This window comes from Marmota flaviventris, chromosome 19 (genome assembly GCF_047511675.1).
Source record: "Marmota flaviventris isolate mMarFla1 chromosome 19, mMarFla1.hap1, whole genome shotgun sequence".
Lineage (NCBI taxonomy): Eukaryota > Metazoa > Chordata > Mammalia > Rodentia > Sciuridae > Marmota > Marmota flaviventris.
Genome location: NC_092516.1, coordinates 12,515,308 through 12,536,555, shown reverse-complemented (window position 1 = coordinate 12,536,555; position 21,248 = coordinate 12,515,308). Strand labels below are relative to the sequence as shown.

At 54.4% G+C, this 21,248-nt stretch overlaps 1 protein-coding gene across 1 annotated transcript in view; it reads right to left on the bottom strand.

The window, feature by feature from the left end:
- Xylt1 (xylosyltransferase 1) overlaps nt 1–21,248 on the bottom strand; it is a 241,212-nt gene that overhangs the window by 26,606 nt on the left and 193,358 nt on the right. The window contains exons 6-7 of the mRNA XM_071605760.1: nt 14,866–14,946; nt 2,191–2,407 (exon numbers count right to left, since the gene is read on the bottom strand). Of these exons, the coding sequence (XP_071461861.1) occupies nt 2,191–2,407; nt 14,866–14,946 (298 nt within the window). The remainder of the gene's footprint in view (nt 1–2,190; nt 2,408–14,865; nt 14,947–21,248) is intronic.

Here is a 21,248-nt window from a genome sequence, read left to right as displayed (position 1 = left end):
AGTCTTGGGGACAACTGCCAGGCCTGTCCACTCGGTGGCTGGATTCTACCTAGAAGTGTCCCCCAGCCCCAGCGCTGCCTCTCCTCCGGGTCTCCACCTGATTTCAAGACATCCCATCGCCCCAGGCATGTGCAGCGAGCTCAGCCGACAGGAAGCCTCTCAGGTACGTCAATGCAGGGGAGGGGGCAGAGGCCAGTATGGGGACAATTTTCAGGGAACCTTGAGTCAAGAGGGCTTTTTAAAGGGCCAGATTTGGATGCGACAGGCTTCAGGTCTGAGATAGCTTGGTACCAAGGACATGTGCACTGGCATTTCACCCCTGGGTGAAGGCGGTCCGACCCCGGGGTGCCATCCAGCCTAGGGTTGAAGGGCCCTGTCTTTGCCACTCAGCAGGACAACCTAAGGAAGGGCAGGATGCCTGATGTCCGTGGGGCTGAAGCAGGGGTCCTGTCTCTCTCTAGTCCTGGGTCTCCCGTCCGACCTCCTGCAATGATTCTAAGAGAGGCATCCTGGGAGTGAGGGCAGGAGAGAGGGGACATGGTGGTCAGAGCTGCTGAGACACCGAGAGAGAGAGAGAGGTAGGTAGGTGTGGGAGACAAAGGGACACTTCCCATTTCCACACTCTTTGTAACAATCCCAGCTACCAGAACGCGCTCCCCGGCTCTCTGGTCCCTAAGGGAAGCCGTTGGGCAATATGTGTCTGCCTGTCACAAGTGTATGGGCACAGCCTGCAGATTTCTTCTCAGCCAGTCCCCAGGAGGTGTCTAGGAGAAGGGAGGGCACAGCTGAGACGCAGGAATGGAAGAGGAGGGGTGCCCTGCGTGGGGGCAGCGAGGGTGCCCCCCACTCCCCCCAGCAGCTGGTGGAGGCCACCTGAGCTCTCGGAGGATCTCTTCCAAGCCGGTAGGTGGCCGTCCTTTGATGCGGAAGGACACACCCCAGAACCTGGGTTTAAGTTTGGCTCCTCTACAAGCCCACGGAGCCACCTATCCTCCATCAAGCTGAGGGCGGAGGACCCAACTGCCCGTTGCCCTGTGACCTTTTAAATCTCCCTGCAAGATAATGGATGAAGAGGGGGCCGGAGTGGAGAGAAAAGGTGCTTTTCACTGAAATAGGATTAAAAGCTGACGACTTAACACGTGTGCAGACGAGTCACGGCTGGCTCAGTGATGACAAGCTCATTGTCTCTGTGGAGTGACATGGGCAGTCAGCCCTCTCTGGAGCTGGACACTGTCCCTGCCCCCACCAGAGAAAGACTGGACCGTTTAAAAGAAAGGTCAGAGGGTCCACAGCCACAGACCCAGCTCTGGAGTTTTCTGAATGAAAGTGACGTAGGGGTCACAGGGATGAATCTAGAAGCGCTGAGCCCAGATCTACAAGGCTGATGGCCTGAGAGTGACAATACTCCTGAACTGGATCCCACCCATGTCTGGAGGGTCTGGGCTGGGCAAGTTCACACTGCAGGCCTTCCTGCCCCCTGAAGTCTGAAAAGCGGTTTCAGGATCCTGGAGCTGTTCAAATACTCCTAATGGGAAAATGCTGAGCCCTGGGCAGGTGGCCACAGGGGCTAGTGTAGGCGTCCCTGGCTGGCCGTCCCTGGGATCTCTTGTATTTCTGAGATCTGACCAATGAAGCCGACACTATTTTCTATCAGGGAGTGACAGAGCTATATTCAAAGAAGATAAAGGAATTCTTGGGTGTCAAAAAGGTGGTTACTACAGCACTGGTGACTGCAGAGGTCACTCCGAAGTCAATGTGGGTATGTCCTGAAAGGTCAAGGCTACCCAGTTGTACAGACATGCACAACATGGGGGTACGGGGGATCAATCTGGTAGATATCAGGGGTTTGTAATTTTTTCACAACATTTTCTGTAAAACAGCAATAAACTGCCTTATTCTAACAAAATCAGTACATTGGGATGTTTTTATACTCAATAGGGGCCAAATGCCCAGCGAGCGCTCCATTTTCTACCTTTTGCAGAGGCACATGCAGGATGGTGGAGACCCCGAGCGTCCAGTCCCTATAGCCTTGGTGCAAACTGGATGTGCGACCAGAGGCTCTGCCACTGCAAGGGCCCCGGGGCAGGTGCGGCTCCCTGTCCTCGGCTCAGGTTTGGGGACCAGCACTGCAGCCAGTGGCTAGAGCCCCCCCGTCCCTCCTCAACCCCGGGAAAGTTTTCCTGCGCTCACCTCCGCGGGAAGCAGCGTGTAGGCATAGAACTGTTTCATCTTGGTCACCAGATCGTCCGTGGAGAACGTCACGTACTCCACAAACTTCCGGTTCAGCAGGAACCAATCGGAGCCGCCGTCCACCGAGATGCCCTCCGGGATCCTGCGATCCCCGAGGCGCCACATGTGCGCGTCGCACTCCAGGAAGAGCCGGTCCAGGCCTTGTTTCCGGATGAACCTGGGTGAGACGAGGTGGCCCTGAGCCCAAAGGTGCCCTGGTCCACCCAGAGCCCAAATGCAAACAAACAAACAAAACCCCTCATAGCCACAGCGGGATTTTTCGGGCACATCCTGAGCTCCAGGCGCAGAACCGGGGTCAGTTTGCGTTTGCGTCTTGGCCTCGCAGGGAAGCGGGGCGCGCTGCCCGTGAGGCAGGTTCCTGGGTGGCCCCACTTCACGTCTGCGGCCACTGAGGCGCAGAGAGCTCAGGATACCTGCCCGGCACCATCGAGGCCACGAAGGTCAGCTATGCCTGCTTCCTCCCCAGAGACCTTTCAAGGAACCTGCTTGGGCCAGGCTGTCGTGGTGGACGCAGCCTGTGCCCTCATCTCAGGATGGTGCTCTCGGATGCAAGTGCTCCACCCCCGAGCCACACCCCCAGACCGCGACCGCTTCTTGATTGACACGTTATACACCCCATTGCAAAATACCAAACGTAGGATGTTTCATTGTGAACACATGAAACAAGAGATCATGGCAGGTCTAATACCTACTGTAATAATAATAATAATAATAATAATAATAATAATTATTATTATTATTATTATTATTTTGCAGTGCTGGGGATCAACCGGGGACCTTGTGCATGCCAGGCAAGCGCTCCACCTCTGAGGGACACCTGTAATTTTGCAGAAGAGCGAGCATAAGGGGTCTATGCCATCTCTGCCGTAATATGAAACACATGATTGCTGCCCGTGTCCAACTCAGCTACTGTAAGTACTGCTGCGTTTGGCATCTATGTCCAGTTAGACTTCGGAGGAAGTAAAGGTATGGCTTTGTTCCCATCCAGGCCACAGACCCCTGAGTGCTCCCCGTGAACCCCCCGATCAGGAACTTCTACTCCAGGAGGTAAATGGAGGTCTGGTCATCTCCCTTAGGACCCCGTGAAGCAGGTGGGATAGAACTGGCTTTTCCTGTTTTGTGGATGCAGAACCCAGAGCTCCTCAGGGGGCAGAGCTGCTGAGACAGGAGTGTTCACTGTGAATGTTTATGGTACACCTACTGAGTGCCAGGCACGGTGCTGGGCCCTCGTGGGGGTACTAGAGAAGCAGGGAGGGTCCCTGTACCAGGGAACTAGTCGTTAGGTTGGGCTCTTATAGCCCAGAGGTCTCCAGGCCCAGGAACCCTGCTTCTCCAGCCCGTGGAGCCCCCTCCCTCACATCCGGGAACCTGGGCTGCTCTAGTCCATCTCAGCAACGCCCCTTCTGAGCACCCTCTCCCGTTCCCCTGCCCCAGCTCCCGGTGCACACCAGCCTCTGGCGCCAGCTTTTGTTCGGGCCTGAAAATCTCCCCCCCAGCTGGGTGACTTTGGAAGGTGAGGTCTCTGGGTCTCAGCTTTCCTCTTGGCATAATTGCAAAGTTGGGCTAGATCTGGATTTGAAGTTAGATGCTGGCAGCGATTGGCCAGAAAGGAGAAACGGAAACCGTGAAGAGGCTCAGATGACCCGAGCCATGGTTCCCACCACAGAGGGGTAGAGAGTGCGCATTCCGAGAGGCACTCACAGGCCTTGAAGAAAAAGCATTTCTGGATAAATAAAACCTCTCTAGGCTGAATTCTGACCGTAGGACCCAGTCAGGATTACAGCTGGAAGTCACTGTTACACCCAGAAGTGGGTGTGGGGCAGGCGTCACCTTCCAGATGTGGACAGAGAAGCCCAGAGAAGGCTGAGGACTTTTCCAAGGATGCACAGAGGACTCAACCCCAGGGCAGAACCATCTGGAAGGCCCAGGTATCCAACCTCCTGGTCTCATTCTTACCCAGTGCATCTTCCGCATGTAAAATGAAGCGCATTAGCAAAGCCGTGTCCTTGCTGGGGAGGGACTTGGTGAGGGTTTTTCATCACGGTCACAGTATCACTGCGTGGAGACACAACTGGACTTTCAAGCAAGCCCCGAGTTTAGGAAAGGGAGATCCTACCTCGGCTCTGGCTAGTGCTGATGTTGCAATAATGCCCAGTGGGTGCACGGAACTGTGTTGCAAACTTTAGATTTTAGATGACTTGTATGAAAACTTACATGGAAATCATACTGTGAGAAAGAGGGAAGGAGGAGGAGGAGGAGGAGGAGGAGGAGGAGGAGGAGGAGGAGGGGGAAGGGCAGGATTCCTGTAGAGAAGAGAAAGAAACTTTTCTAGTAATTTGCTCCTTCCGGGGCTCAGCTTTTTAATTTCATGTTCCATTATATGGGATAATGTCATTGCCTTGCAATTTTAATGTGACGTCCCAGGCCATAATATCCAAATACAATATTCATGCAGTCATCTCCAAAATGAAATATTCATGGCATCGGGAGATTGGTCTCTTTATTTACTGAATTCAAAAGCTGATAAGCTGCAAATATAGGCTTTGGTTAATTATGAATAAATAGAGACAGCCAATTCCCCAGATCTCGGAAAAGTTTCCGGGGTCACAGGGGCTACCAAAGACTTTCTTTTGGCCCGGAAGAAGGTGGCAGAGACCCGGAGTCAGGGTACCGACCTGGAGAGGGGAATCAGTGGTCTGGGCTGGGAGAGGCTTTATTTTCCTGCCTTTTGCAGGAAACGTCCAGAACTTGGAAAGAAGGTGCTAGAGAGCAAGACAAGTCCGTAGGCATGCCCCTGGGGTGCGCCTCATAGATGCTGGCTCATGTCCCCTAGGGAGACAGCCGCAGGCCCAGTGCACAGAAGGGGACCTTTCATTTCCCATTGCCATGGCTACCTTGGGGTCAAATAGAGTGACAGGGGGCATCATGGCAGGGCAGACACCAGGCACAGGTGGTGGGTCCTTATCCTGCCTCTCACGTAAGATGAGCCCCATGAAGCCGGACAGTTCCCAGGATGAAGTGTCGTTCTCAAAGGACCTTGCAAAGTGTGATCATCGCCACCTACCAAGCAGTGGGGCGATGGTGACGTCTCTCTCCCATTCCCGGCGTCTCGGACGCTCGTTCATGCTTAACGTTTTTACCCAATCACTTCTAACTTTCTAATACAACATCCAGGTCTGGGTTCATCATCTATTTCTACTCACTAGACATGAGCCCTCAGATGGCAGAGATTTTGAATCTGTTTTTGTTCACTGCTGTGTCCCTCACACCTAGAATAGTGAGGTGAGATGCTCAAGTAATACTTATTGATGAGTGAATAGAGGGAAGGGGAACTGCTGGACCACCAACAGACACAAGTAGCCAGGTATCAGAGCCTCCTAACGCGCTCAGCAAACAAAAGAACTGAATCTCAGAGAGGTTAAGTAATTTCCCCAGAGTGGCACAGCAGCCAGTCTTGGACCTGAATCCAGGTGTGGCTGAATCCAGCGCAAACTCCTAACGACCCTGCCATCCTTCCCTGTCCCCATTCGCCAGGGTCCCTCCAATAGAATAGAAATAAAGAATCTGAGGACGTCTGCCTCCCAAAGATGGTGCTCTGAGATGAGAGAGAAGCTAGAAACAGGTCTCCTTGTTGGTTTTGGAAGAGGCTTTTCTGATGACCTTGTGAGGACCTGTCTTCAGAATGGGCAGGCGACGAAGGAGGACAGCATGGAACCGTTCGCACTCAGTTTTACATCCTGGGCTCTCGTGGCGTCCCTTGAAGGGGACATTGGAGCCCCAGCCCTGTCCCTTCCCCTGTCCCTTGTGCTGCCTGGCCACCGACAGCTGAGCAGCTCTGCCCCATCATGACCCCTACCTCCCCCGGAGCCAGCTGACCGTGGACCAGAACCTCTGAGCCCAGGAGCCAAAATAAATCTTCCCTCTTTTTAAGCTGATTTTCTCAGATCGTGTCACAGCGATGGAAACCAACGCAGCCACCAACCAACGCGACTAATTCTACAAATGAAAACCAAACCAAACCCGAGCCCCAGGGAGAACGGATGAGAGACACAGTCACACCGCCTAGGGGAAAGTCTCCTATCCTCCTGTTTTCCTGTCCAGTGATCTGACACTGAACCCTCCTTCCTCCCTCAGCACCAGCACAGCCTACGCATTTTGGTGAAGAAAAAAAATAAAGTCACAGAATGAAGCATAAAGAAGCACAAGGTAGGAAATCAGCCAGTGACATGAATAGGGACACCACTGTAACCAGGGACTCCCGGGCTGCTGACCTCGGTGCCCTTAGCTGTGAGCTGCTTCAGGATCTCATGTAGAGAGGGGTGACTGCGATGGGCCCACCCCAAGGTCAGGTGCGAAGGTCGTAATGAGACTATGGGGCGGGGATGGTGGGGTGGGGCTCGGCGGGTCGCCCAGCGCAGGTGAGCGCTCCGTGGACCCCCGGGCCCTCCCGTGCTCCTGCACCAAGTGGGAGTCTTAACCTCTGCCTCTCTTCTGGGGTTTGGTAGACAGGTGGGTCGGGCACCCCCCGGCTAAAGAGAAGCTGTGTCCAGGAAAGCAGAAGGACTTCAGCACCAAGGACAGCGCCCAAGGCCCGGGACCCCGTTTCCCCCAACTGTTTTAGCAACACCCACCGTTGTGGCAGGGGAGGAGGTGACCAGTGTCATGGCCTGCAAGGACCCAGCTCACTGGGTTCTGAGCTTGGCAGCTCCAAGGGGCCCTCCCAGGCTCAGGGTGGCTGTGCCCTCCTGACCAGGGTGGAGTCACCTGTCACGCCTCTGCTCTGCAGCAGCTAGAAGAGCCCAGGGACTTGGGATAGCCACACTGTCCGCAGCTCTGGAGAGCATCTTGGATGTTCCAGGCCCTGGTTTGTGTGCTGAGAATGTGGCTGAGGATCAGGTGGGAATCATCCCTGCCCTTCTCTCCCTTCTAGGGGGAGAAAAAAACGTAAATACTAACAGTTATCGTTTCTTGAACGCAGACTACATCCCACTCAATGTATATTCTCTTATTCAGTCTTCACTTCAGCCCACGAGGATTCATTTTACAAATGAAAGAACAGAGACAGAGAGGTTAAGTAATCTTCCCAAGATCACACAGCCAGTCAGTGGCAAGGATAGGATTCAAACCTTAATAAGTCAAGGTGGGGTCGGGCCCTCAGAAGGGATTGAACTGCCATCTGCCGTGAAACCCTTGTTGGATCTGGGATGATGCTGTTTGGACTTTTAGCCTCTAACACTCTGAGCTAATAAACCTCTTTCTTCACATATACCCTGCCTCGGGTATTTTATTATAGTAACAGAACATGGGTGGCCACCCCTGGACACAGAGGGAAGCTCCACAGAACACCTGGCTGATCACACTGCCCAGGGGTTATAAGAACCAGACTCCAGCGCCCGACCACCTGGGCTCAGACCTGCTTCCCCACCTGCCCTCTGTGTGCTGTTCAATCTCTCCAGACTCAGCGTCCACACCTGAGATGGACATGAGAAGCACTGCAGGCCATGAGAGGCCTGTAGTGGGGACTGAAAGGTCCATTACTGCAGGGGGCTTCAGACAGTCCCCGCCACCCAGGAGACCTTCTGCTGCTGCGCTGTGCAGAGAGAGCCCGCTTGGTGGGAAGAAAAGAAGCCAGAGTGGACATGTGGAGCCGGGGGCCCGAGTCCTGGCCCCAGTGACGCATGTCCTTCCTAGAAGGCTCAGGACATAAGAAAAATGCAGAGGAGAAATGACTACACCTACTTGTCGGGGATGACGCTGGGAGATGGTTTCTTATGGGTCTGTTGTCCAACTTCTGTGCACATCACATCATCTGGGGGTTAAAAAGTCCCAAAGGGGACCTCACGGCACCAGCCGAGGCCAGGGCAAGAGGTATGCAGTGAGGGGGTGCTGAGCTCCACTGTGGCTCGGGCCACAATCAGACGGAAATAGACAAGTGAGGACCATTAATGTGCTGCTTGGGTTTACGGGAAGCAGAAGAGAAACCAACCTGCTCTCCCTCCTGGGGAAGAGTCATGAATGACCTGCCCGTCAGTCCTGGTGCTGCAGCTAGGCTGGGAGAGGGCCCGTCCCCCAGAGGGGAGCTGGACTCGGCCTCCTGACAGCACGTCTGCCGGCAGGGCCCCCGGCCAGGCTGCCACAGACTCTCCAGCTCTGGTTAAACACTGGCTGTTTACACATGGAGGGAGATTTGGGCTTGAGGATGAGTTCCGTGTCAGAGAAGGGGAGCTGTTGCTGAGGCCAGGGTCACTCTGGTGCCCTCTGGGGCAGTGCTGGCTCCAGGGGCAGAGTCCAGGCTGGAGAAGAGGGAAATACTTCCTTTTGCCACCAGGGCTGGGGCCTCTCGTCACTTCCTCCCTGTCTAGCCTCCTCACACGGAGGGTGCCAGTTGCTTCTCTAAGGCTTAGAGTCACTTGTCCATCATCCTTGTGATTCTTCTCATCTCTTCCGCACCACCATCGCCACCATCAACCTCATCACCACCATCACCACCATCATCACCACCATCACCATCATCACCATCATCAACCTCATCACCACCATCATCACCATCAACCTCATCACCACCATCACCACCATCACCATCACCATCACCATCATCACCATCATCAACCTCATCACCACCATCGCCACCATCAACCTCATCACCACCATCACCACCATCACCATCATCATCATCACTATCACCAACATCATCAACATCATCACCACCACCACCATCACCATTATCACCACCACTAACATCATCACCACCATCACCATCATCACCATCACCACCATCATCACCACCATCACCATCATCAACCTCATCACCACCATCATCACCATCAACCTCATCACCATCACCACCATCACCACCACCATCACCATCACCACTATCATCACCATCACCAACATCATCATCACCATCACCATCAGCACCACCACCACCATCACCATCACCATCATTACCACCATCACCACCACCACCATCACCATCACCATTATCATCACCATCACCATCATCATCATCACTATCACCAACATCATCAACATCATCACCACCACCACCATCACCATTATCACCACCACCAACATCATCAGCATCATCACCATCATCATCACCATCACTATCATCAACATCATCACTATCACCATCACCACCATCAACATCATCATTATCACCATAATCTCCACTATCAACATCACGATCACCACCAACATCATCACCATCACCAGCATCATTACCATCACCACCACCAACATCACCCTCTCCACCATCATCACCCTCACCACCATCGCCCTCACCACCATCAGCTCCCCACGCACACTAACTGTTCCCAGTTAATTCCTGTAGTTAACTTCACAGGGTCGGCACTATTAGCATCATTCCCATGAGAAAATTTTTTCAGATGAGGAAACTGAGACACAGTAGTGACGTGACTTACCCAAGTCACACTCCCAGTGAGTGCACAGAGCTGGCACCCCGATCCCAACAACCTGCTTCAGAGCCTGCCTTCACTTCCAGGCTTGTCCTTACGCACTGTCTGTGGGAAAGCCCTTCCTGTGTTCTCGAGGCCAACGTTCAGTGGCTGTTTCTTAACTTTGAGTGTCATCTAGCATAGTATTCCTGAGACCACAGGCCCGATGGGATGATCGGATAAACTTTTGTTGACGCCTATAAGACCAATATCTAATTTCCACAGTCCACCCACTTATAAATGATCCCAAGGAATTCCAGATGTCACCGGCCCGCCCTGAACACAGTTTGGGAAATGCTGGTTCTAGGAAAAAAAGAGAAAGACCCGTCTTCGATTGGTGGGCTCCTGCCCTGTCCTGGTCCCCACACCGCGACCTTCAGACTGCGGAGCCCCTGGGGCCTGGCAGGGTGACAAGAGAACCCAGGCCCTCAGGTCGAGCTGAGCCAGGTTCACTGAACCACGTTCCGTCCCCGCCTGCCACTCACCAGCCACGGGACCTGAGCAGGTAGAGCTGTTGTCCCCACAGCCCTGTCCTTTCCAAAATGGAGCCACAGCTCCAGGTGGGGCTGGAGTGAGGGAGGGCACTCACAAGCCCCCAGCTCGGTGGCCTTGGGGGGCCAACCCCAGTCTGGGTTGCTGTCTGGGTCCCATGCAGCCCCGCCACCCACGCTGTGTTCCAGGGATGAACGCGGGGCCCTGACGGAGGTGGAGAGATTCCCCGGAGCCCGGCAGGACGTGTCCCCGGGGAGGCCATGTTGTGCCCAGTGTGTGAATCTTCCTTTCCAACCCCCAGAGGGGACCTGTCCCACTCGCTCAGACGTGGCGCCTGCAGAGCCTTGGAGAACTTCCCTGATGCTCCCGAGCAGAGGCCGCTTTATTTTTTTGGAGAAAAGCAAAGAGAAGCCGTGCGCACAACACTCCCTTCACCTAATTACAGGAACCGTCAGGACCAATTTGGCAGCTATTAAAACACTAGTGGCCTCTCGCCGGCTCCTCGCAGCAGGGGCTGGAGTCCAAATTGGCTGCTGAAGGCTGGGGAAGAGGACAGAAGGTCAAGGCTGCCATTAGGCGCTGGGCGGAAAGAAAAGCAGAGGCACCCCGTGGCCTCCTCCGCATCTCCCTGCCTGCCTCTGTGCCCCTCCATCTTTCTGTCTTTCAAGCTCTCTGGCTGCATCGTTTCCTCCACAAGGACTGTGCCAGAAGCACAGACTCTTAGAACAGGGAGGGGCTTTGCAGACCACCCCTCCAACTCCTTTGTTTATTAGAGAGAGAAAATAAAGCTCAGAGAAGCACAGCGGCTGCCTTAAAATCACACAGCTGTCGAGGAAGGTAGGGCTGGGGCTCAAAGGGGCTTCACTAATGGGAAGGATGAGTTTGGCTTCTGTGAACACCCTGGGCCCAGGTCCCAGCCCTGACTGAGCTGAGTGAACTCAATCAAATCACTTCATCTCTCTGAGTCTCAGTTTCCTTATCTGTGAAATGAGGTGACTTATTTAGCTGGCAGTAGTCACTACCCAGAGCCAGAAAATTAGACAAACACAGAAGAAAACAAAAACCAACAGAGAGTCTGGGGTGGAGGGTGTTGTCTCAACGGCTTGATTCAGCCATACCTGAAGAAAGACCAGTGTTTCAGTTACCTGGTTTAATAACTTTCTTTACCCAAAAGCAAGTTTGAACTGGGTTTTTGTCATTTTCCACCAAATAGTTCTTCCTAACACACACCAGTAGGGCCCAGCTCTGCACCCTTGGGAGAGGTGAGGGAAGTCAGGCTGGGGCACCTTGTTGATGCAGAAAGTGAGGGCCTGGCGGAGAGGAGAAAGGCAGAGGACAGCTCTTGGTGCACTTCGCTATTGAGTTACTACTAACCTCCTGCCTCATTCAGGTAAGGCGGGGACCCCAGCAGGCCTCAGGGGCACGAGGGGGACTTGTGAGCTACTCTGTCCCAAGGGCTCTGGGCTCCTGGGGTTTGGAGGCAGGTACCAGCCACATCTCACCCTGCCCCCTGCCATCTGGGTACCAACTGTCAACTGCTGACGTGCAGCTGTCACACAGGACAACTCACCCCTCAGGCACAATTCTGGTGTATAACCCTCCTTTCTGTCTCCCAGAAACATTTTAGTTCTGTACTTATCACGACAATGACATCACCCTTGACATTGCCACCACTATCATCATCATTATCATCATCACCACCACCATCACCACCATCACCATCACCATCACCACCATCATCACCACCATCACCATCACCACCACCATCACCACCATCACCACCACCATCACCACCACCATCACCATCACCACCATCACCACCATCACCACCACCATCAACAACACCACCATCATCACCATCACCACCACCATCACCACCACCACTATCACCACCACCATCATGACCACCACCATCATCACCATCATCACCATCACCACCACCACCACCACCAACATCACCACCATCACCATCACCACCATCATCACCAACATCACCACGATCACCACGATCACCACCATCATCACATCATCACCATCACCATCATCACCATCATCACCACCATCACCACCATCACCACCACTATCACCACCACCACCACCACCATCACCATCACCATCACCACCATCATCACCATCACCATCACCATCACCACCATCACCATCACCATCACCATCATCATCATCACCATCACCATCATCACCACCATCACCACCACCATCAACAACACCACCATCACCAACACCATCATCACCACCATCACCATCACCACCAGCATCATTGTCATCATCACCACCACCATCCCCATCATCACCACCATCACCACCATCACCATCACCATCACCAACACCATTATCATCACCATCACCACCATCACCACCATTATCATCACCATCATCATCGTCACCACCATTACTGCCATCACCATTATCACCACCATCACCACCATCACCATTATCACCACCATCATCACCACCATCACCACCATCATCATCATTGGTATTTACTGTGCCAAATGCTTTGCAGGCCACATCTCACTTAGTCTCCCCAACCCTATAGGTATAGGCCTATGGATATTCTTTTTCCAGGTAAGGGAACGGGTTCAGACAGGTTAAGTCACTTGTCCAGTGCAACACAGCGAGGACATACTGGATCAGATTCCCAACAGAGAAAGGGGAACCTTAAAGCCTGTGATTTTAACCCAGTTCCTAGCAGAGGAGCTGGCAGACAGTGCTCACAGGGAATGAATACCAACTGGGCCACAGCAACAGTATCATGGGGGATGTAATTTAGACACGAATTGGTCAACTTAGAATGGGCTCCTGCCCACGAGGCTACTTCATTGGCCCGGACTGTGCACCCCAAGCTGCATGGACAGGAGGAAGGGTTTTCGTTCTGTACCTAAGGGAGGGGACACCAGTTCTGGGGCTACTTCTGTAACCGCCCTCCTCTGTGGAACGGCCCCTCGCTCTACCTTTGGACCAGAAAGACCTGGGTTCACATTCTATCCTTCAACCAGCCGGGTGACCTTAGGGACGATCCTGTCAGCTCCCAGAGCTCCCCCTTCATTTCCTGACAGTGAGGGTGATGACTCTCACCGTGGCCTAGAATGAAATCAGGAATGAATGGGTGAAGGGGCCCAGAGTGAGGGAGCCTAGTCGGCACACGGGACACAGTGGCTATCATTCTGTGCCCAGCCTCTCCACCCCCAGGGGCCTGAGCAGCTAGGGACCTGTAAGCTAGAGGCCGACGGAGCACCTTTGAGTCTGGGGGCTCTGGAGGCAGGGATGAGCAGCCAGGGAGAAGGGGCACACGGTGGGCTGAATGCGATCGAAGTTCACGCCGAGGACAAGGAGACAGCGCAGGAGTTTGGAACAATGTCCTGCCGCCGTGGGGCGTGGAGGTCATTGCTCACTTTCATCCCGCCCTTGGGATAACCAGGTAAACTGAGTCACAGGACCAGCCAAACGATGCCGCACTAGCAGGAGCAGATCTGAAGCAGAGATGGCGGCCTTGCAGGGCCAGGCTGGGCAGGGAGACAGGTGGGGACCGTGGTGGTTTGATGAGGATGGGCCTCGTCTAGATCTCAGGAACACCTACCTGAGAAAATTCAGGCACAGTGTTAGGGACCTTCGGGGTCTTCAAGACTAGCTGGAAATCTGGATCTTCATGGGAAATTTTGATGTCTTTCTTTTTTTTTTCTCTTTTTCTTATTATTTTTTAATTTTGAAACGGGGTCTTGCTGAGTTTCTTAGGCCCTCCTTAAATGACTGTGGCTGGCCTCAAACCCATGATCCTCCTGCCTCGGCCTCCCCTGTCTCTGGGATTACAGGCGTGCATCCCCTGTCTGGCTATATGGTGGTCTCTAAATAGCGCTGTAAATTTTCAAATGAAACACCTGAATTAAAACAAAGCAAACGGAAACACCAAAAGGGTCAAACAGCCAATTAACAAGCTACCAGGACCCTGACTTGCCACGTATGATGAGTTCAACGGCAGAACTCAGATTTCTCCTACAGGGGGCGCTCAAGACTGTGTCAGTTCTAGCCGGTCTGCCACACAGAGCTGTCTTTTGGACATTGCTCCTTTTAACTGAGAGAGGGGGTAAGGGATCCAGGTTGGGGCTCTGGTGCCTCCAATCCCTGCTGACTTCTTGGGTATCAGCAGCGGAAGGCAGCGGAGAGGACATGGGGCTGGGAGTCAGACCTCTGGGTTCAGCTCCAGCTGGTGCGGGGCTCTCTCCCGCAGACAGTAGATCCCTCGAGAGTCAGCTGTTGGTCTCCTTCAGGGCTAGCACAGTGTGTGCCTGGCACACAGTAGGCACTTGGTAAATATTGGTGAATAACTGGCCGATTGACCGAATGATCTGGGGCCTCAGTCTTCCCGTGGACAAAATGGGACTGAACCTACTCAAAGGGTTGCCATCGGAGACCACGACGCAGGAAAATGCTTAGGGGAGAAAAGGGTTGTGACAGGAGGCACATTTCCATTTCTCTGTGTCCCTTGGCTGACAGGAGGGGCCACTTCACATCTTGCCCGAAGATGAACATGGCCTCCCCCCACCCCAGCCTCAACTTATCTCAACATCAGGACCAGCCTCGAAGGAAGCCCCCAAATGATCAGGTTTCCCCTTTCTGCTTTGCACAGGGGGAGGGGACCATGTGCTACCTTGCATTGTCCCGGCCATGTGACTTCAGGAAATTCATATCTCGGTACCGGGAGAGAAATGCCACCAACTGGTCATTCGTCCTGTGGAAATAAACAGAGAGGAAAGTCAGGGACCCCGGGTGCGGGGGACTATGGAGACTTTGGGTCTTGGCTCCCTTCTGGGCCACAGAATCCACAGTCTCGCTGTGTGTCACCCAGCTCGTCCCGCCTTCCCCAATCACCAGCCTGGTAGGGCGCTCTCTTGACAACCCTACCCCTGCATTGAAATGCCTGTCTGGGCAGCTCTGTCCCATGCACTCCACTGTCCTGGGAACCCCTGAGGACAGTCCGTCATTGCGTGTGACACGTTTTAGAGATCTCCAGGTCTCAGCCCTGGGGGCTTGGCAACCATCAGTGTGTAGCCTGGTGCTAAACACAGGGCAGCCTCAGGACCTTTGCATTCGCTGTCCCTGGGAAATTTGGCCGTGTTATCTTCCCAGTGCTGCCTGCTCTTTTCAACCAGGTTTTCCAAATGTCACCTCTTCAGGGAGGCCTCTTCTGGTCACTTGACCTCAAGTAGCATCCGCCCCTCCCCCCCCCCCCCACATTCTGTCACCATCTGGATACTCTGAGCTTGCTAACCATACAAGGTGAGCACCCCCAAGGATAGCCCCTGGTCATTGTTTATCGCTGGCGCACAGTAGGAGCTACTTCAGTGTTTGTTGAATGAATGAAGGAACGAATGGACACGAGTTGCGTTTGGACTGACACCTGGTGACGGGTGTGGAGACCGCGTCACCACGGGGCTACGGGAGGAGGGAGCTTTCAAACCCTCCGCTGTGCCGTACAAACGGATGCCTCGGTTCCCGGCATTGTTATCCCAAATTTATCGCCATCAATCTCGGCACCAGCAGTGTAGTCACAGCTAATCAGCTTGTGCATACAGCTGTGACAGTATTTTAAAAGGCAGTCACACAGGTCTCCATCTGCCAGAGACGCAGTCGCCTCTTCCGCTGAATAAACCCAAACAGGTAAACGGCGCTGATGTGACAGCCCCTTCATCAGCGGGCTCTGGGCTCGAGTTTTACTTAGAAGGAAGGGGTTAACCATTGTCTCAGACCCGGGGAGAGGCGGTGTAGGCGGTGACAAGGAACAAGGAACGGGAGGCTAGACTTTGCAGAAGCTTGACAGCGCTTTAGAAAGTGATGCCCAGGCTCCAGAAACAGAAGGATCTGGAAAGAGAGCCCAGCCGTGTGGCTCAGCCGGCTGGGTCCAGGGAGCAGCTCCTGAGCCTCTCTGGGTGGCGGCTGATTTCAACATGCACATAGTGGGCCCTTCCCCCATACACACGGAGTGAACAACCGGGTGCCTTGGAAGGGCACACAGTAGGCGCACCATACGTGCACACTGTGCACCCTGCCCCGCTCCGTGCGCCCAGGCCCCCTCCTGCCCCTCCCCGTGACTCCGCAGTCTCGCCACTCGGAGCCTCTGCGCTCTCATTGGACGCCGCGTGTTGACCAACTCCTAATTCCGGCAGGGGTGGGTGGCGCGGAGCAGTTAGGCGCTGTCGCAGTGAAAATAAGCCTGTCGCCGGTGTCCCATCCCGTGACCGAAATAAACACCCATGGCCAGCCACCGTTCTCGGGCGCCAGGAGAGCCCCGCGGGTCTGCGCAGAGGTGGCTCCGTCCCAGGGGCGCAGAGCGGAGCTGGGCTGTGCGGTGGCGACGCGGGAGCACCCGGGACGCGCAGGAGCACCCCACGGGGACGCGCAGGAGGACCCCAGATGCCGCACAGGGACCGCTGCGCCCCTGGCCTGAACCAGCGCCCGTGCCCGCCTGGGGGAGCCCCGCGGTGCCTGCGTCCGGGTACCTGTCGCTGGCCAAAGGACAGGGTCTTGAAGGAGCGCCTGGGAGAAGAGGCCACTAAATCAACCCATGTTGAAAAAAAAAAAAAAAAAAAAATCCAACAATGTCTCTTTCCCAGCCACAAAGAGGCCCCCTCTGCGTCTCAGCCTCGGCAGCCCCTATTTACCAACCCCCTCGTCACTCTCTGCGACAGTTCATTATTGTCGTCCTGATGAATACGGGACAAGTTAACCTCTGAATGGGTCCCCGGCGGTCGGAATAATAAACAGGGCCTCTCGGTGGGAGGACTGAGGGGCCGGCAGGGCTCGGGGGGCCCCCTCTCGCGAAGCCTCCCTGCCTCCGGGGGTCAGGCGCCGCCGCAGCTCCATTTGGCAACCCCGGAAAGCGCCTTTCAGGCCTGAGCTGGGGCTATTTTCACATTTACCGCTTCACCGAGTCCCCATCTGACGGGGATGAATAGGCATTTAGCGAATTTACTTAGCGATGCTTCCACATGAAATCGTCTCAAAAGATGACATCTCGGGGGAGGGAGGGAGGGGGACGGGAGGGGCCGCGGGCTCCAGGCCTGGAGTCGTGGATAAAGCCCCCTTTCAAAGCCAAGCACTGTGGGCCCGGCCGGGACCTTGCTGGATTGGCTGGTCTGGTGGGGCCGGGGGACCCCTGCTACCTGCTCCCCCTGGGGGTAAGGAGCCTGCTCTGAATGCGCCTCCCAGCCCTTCTCCAAAAGGACACGGAGTTGGGCTGGGGACCAAGTTCCCCTGCGCTGCTTTCAGACGCCTGTCGATAATTGCCTGCATAATATTTAGTTCTCTCTGGATAATTAGCAGCTCCCGATCTGTTGACATTTTACCCGGTTCCAGTCCCTTGCCCTCTCCTCCACTCCCCCTTCTCGCTCCTCCTGGTGCCAAAGAGGCTCCCAGGGCTCATTCCTGGGACCCATCACTTGATCAGTTTCCTTCTAACATTGGTGGATCGGATTAGAAGTCGTGGTGTTTCACGCCAGTTCCTCTGTCCCCAGCGTAATGGGGACCCATCCCTGCAACCCTGAGAGCCCGGGGAAATCGTTGCTGAAGTAAGTGATAAATAAATAAATGCTAAAAGAATCCAACCGGGAAGCACACGGGAATGTCAGCTGAACTGGGTGACTGTGCGAGTAATCAAATAAGCCATTTGTCGAATGTCCACCGTGTCCTAGGCCTGGCGACACACTCTTGCTGTGTCTGGTTGTACCTGCGACACACTGTGTATTTCATTCTCATTTGACAGACTGGGTGGCTGAGACTCAGAGAAGCCTTCTGTGGGGGAAAGGGCAGACCGGGATGGGAACCTCACACTCAGTGTCATAGCGGGTGTCCTTTGCAGTGGGACACCTTCTGCAAGTGACAGAGAAAGGATGCGTGAGTGGATGCATGAGTTCCACCCCACGTGCGGGAGTAAGGCTCCGGAGCACTCAGGCCTCCCGGGTCACAGCCGGGTCTGCAGACCAGCGGCTTTAATGTCTCAGGCCCCACCCATGAGCTCCACTCTGCTTTTCAGTGAGATTCCCGGATGCTGTGGGCGCTCTTTCAAGTACAAGAAGCACTGCTCCCTATCAAGTTCCATCTTCTTCTGCTCCCCAGGAAAACCGAGACTCAGAGCAAGTTACTTTCATCTGCATGAGCCATGAGGAGTGTTGGGAGTGTCATACAAAATCATGCTCCTAAGACCTGGGCCGTAGCACCTGGCGGAGAGGAAGCCCTGGGTCAACGTTAGCTGTGACTTAATGGAATTATTGCCATCTTGAATGTCAGATGCTCAGGACGTCGTGAACCAGGGGAAGCCGTGCAAAGGCCCAACTTGACTTGAACTTGGAGGGTTTTCTGGGTGTAAGACCCAGGGGACGTCCTGTAGAGCGCAGAGTGGGAAGAGCCCCAGGGAAGGGGCCTTGTCAGAGCGAGAAGCTGGCTCCTGGTGGCCATGTCACCATCAGCTAGCAGCTTTGGGAATGGAGACATACAAGAAGGAGGGCACAGCTCTGGGGTCCCCGGAGCAGCTAGGAGCCCAGGCTTCTGCAGTTCAGGGTCACAGCAAAGTGAGGCCTGTCTGCTGGCAGCAGGTGACAGGAGGAGGAGAGGAGGAGGCCCGTCAGCCTCCACGAGGAAGGAGCTCGGCCCAGAGCTGGCTGCACTTCCCAGGCCCCTCCTGCCCAGCCCTCTAGAGATCCAGAACCTTCCTCAGTGCAGAGTGCTAAGAAGAGCCCTCCCAGAGGCATGTCCCTGATGGCGAGGACGCAGGGCCCAGCCAAAGCCAGGCGCAGGACGTCTGTGAACGTTGGGATTCAGGACTTCAGTCCCCGGCACGGCCGGACACGTGTGGCCCCACAGAGCCCTGGGGTTAGCCCTGGGGACTGCAGTGCACTGGCCATTCTGGGGCAGAGATCGTGTGATGGGTGCAGGATGGGGTTGGGGGGGCAGGCTGAGACCGGGAGGGGTAGGGGTACCTCAGAAGGGACCTCCCGGCCTCCTCCTCTAGCACCTCTCCATCCACAGGGTATTTCACGTGCATCTTGGATTTGAACACCTCTTTAGCTTCACCCTGAGCAACAACACTCAAGGTATCTGATGTACTATTTTTCCCCCCAATTTTTCATTGTGGCAAAATAACATGTAAAAATGTCCACCCTAACCATCTGTAGGCACGGGTTCAGTGGTATCTGGAACGGGCTTGCTGTATGTGCCACCCACGCCCAGAGGTCTTTTTGTTTTGGCACACGGAGGCTAGACACCCATTAAACAATGACTCTCCACTCCTCCCTTTCTGGGCCCCCGGCAACTATGGTTCTGCGTTCTATCTCGATGATTTTGACTACCCTGGGGACTTTGCTTAGCTCTGCAGGATTTGTCTTTTTGTGCATGGCTTGTCTTGCCTAGGAGAATGTCCTCAAATTGCATCCATGTTGTAGCATGTATGGTTTCCTTTTCAGGGCTGAATAGTATTCCAATCTGATATACCACACATATGGGATTCCCCCTCTCTGCCCCAAGTATACATGAAAAGCAGTTAACAATTGCTAGTCTGCATACTTTCTAAATCCTCCAGGTCATCAAAGGCTCCAGTGTCCTGATTTTCCCAGGTTGTCACAGAATTTGAAAATTGGATGGTCCTCAGCAATTCAAGATGAGTTGTGGCCCCAGGTATGGATCCGTGGAGGGATGTGTCATCACAGGAAAAATGGCATGCCCCATAGGAGTAGGAAGCTTTTTCTATGAAGAATCCACGTGTACAGAAAGGATGGTGCAGAGGCTAATTGTCAGTCTTTCCTAAGCTTTTAAAGTCATCAGGAAAGCTTAGATACGGCCAAATTAAGAACTAAACACCAGCGATAGCAACATCCACAAGAGCGTCTGACTATGCTACTGTGTGGCGCCGGACAGAATTCCAAGCACTTTGAATCCATCAGTCCACTTAGCCCTATGATAACCTATGAAGTCCATGCTTCTATGTTTATATCCATTTTAAAATTACATAAACAGAAATGTGCATTCGTGATGACATAATGATATGTCTTGCCGTCCTGAATAATCAACACACAGGCAGATGTCGCCCTTTTAACGGCTGCACAGAATCCTGTGGAGTCGGCACAGTCGATCCCCCAGCGATGGACACCTAGGTTGTCTCCGTTTCTTTCCTCTTACAGACAACACCTCAAGGCGCGGGCTTGCAGATCTGTGCTTCCGTGGATGGGTGTGCTAGATTTCTGCATGATTACATTCCTAGGTGTGGAATTGCTCACTCCAAGCCTCACTTTGCTTTCGGAAAGATACATTTTGGTGAAATGATGCGTTCTCAAGGGTTGAGCAGGGTGGGGGTGGGGCACACGATCTTCTCTTGGGCCTGGGAGGGGGGCAGCTGCAGCTGGCGTCCACCTGCCTACTACCTGCACCAGGAGTTTCCCTGTGGGTGGGAGGAGCAGCACCTCGGACAGCACCTCCCAGGAGCCCCTCAGAGTCCTGGGAAGAGCAGGCATGGAGTCCAATTCCCTCTCTCCCTGCAGGACCTGGCACATAGCAGGTGATCAACTAACACTGTCATTCTTAACAAGTGCCTGGTGGAGCACAGTTGGTTGTGCAGGCTTACCCCTGCGCCCACCCCTCAGCTCTAAGGATTGACGGGCTCCAAGGGCGGGTGTGCTACCAACCACTTCACTCACTTCCGTACCGTGCCTTTGCCCGTCTGGCCTCTCTGCCAGGAGTGGGCTTCTCTATGTCTTTGCCCAGTGACCTGGGGGAGATCTGGGACCATGATCCGGCGGGTCAGGGTACTCATGAGAACATGCACAGGTGGCACCTCTGTCCAGGGCTCGCGCCTCCTCCTGGGCTCCCCTCCGATCCCAGCCGCCACCTCTCTTCCCCACACCTACTCCAGGTAGTGGACCCCTTGGTCCCCTGGAGGGTTGTTCAGGGCCGGGGCGACAGAGACCCCTGCGGCTCTCCCCTAGATGTTCCCCGGCTGGTGTATTCACAAGCCTCGCCGCCCTCTTCTTGCCAACTGGAAAAATA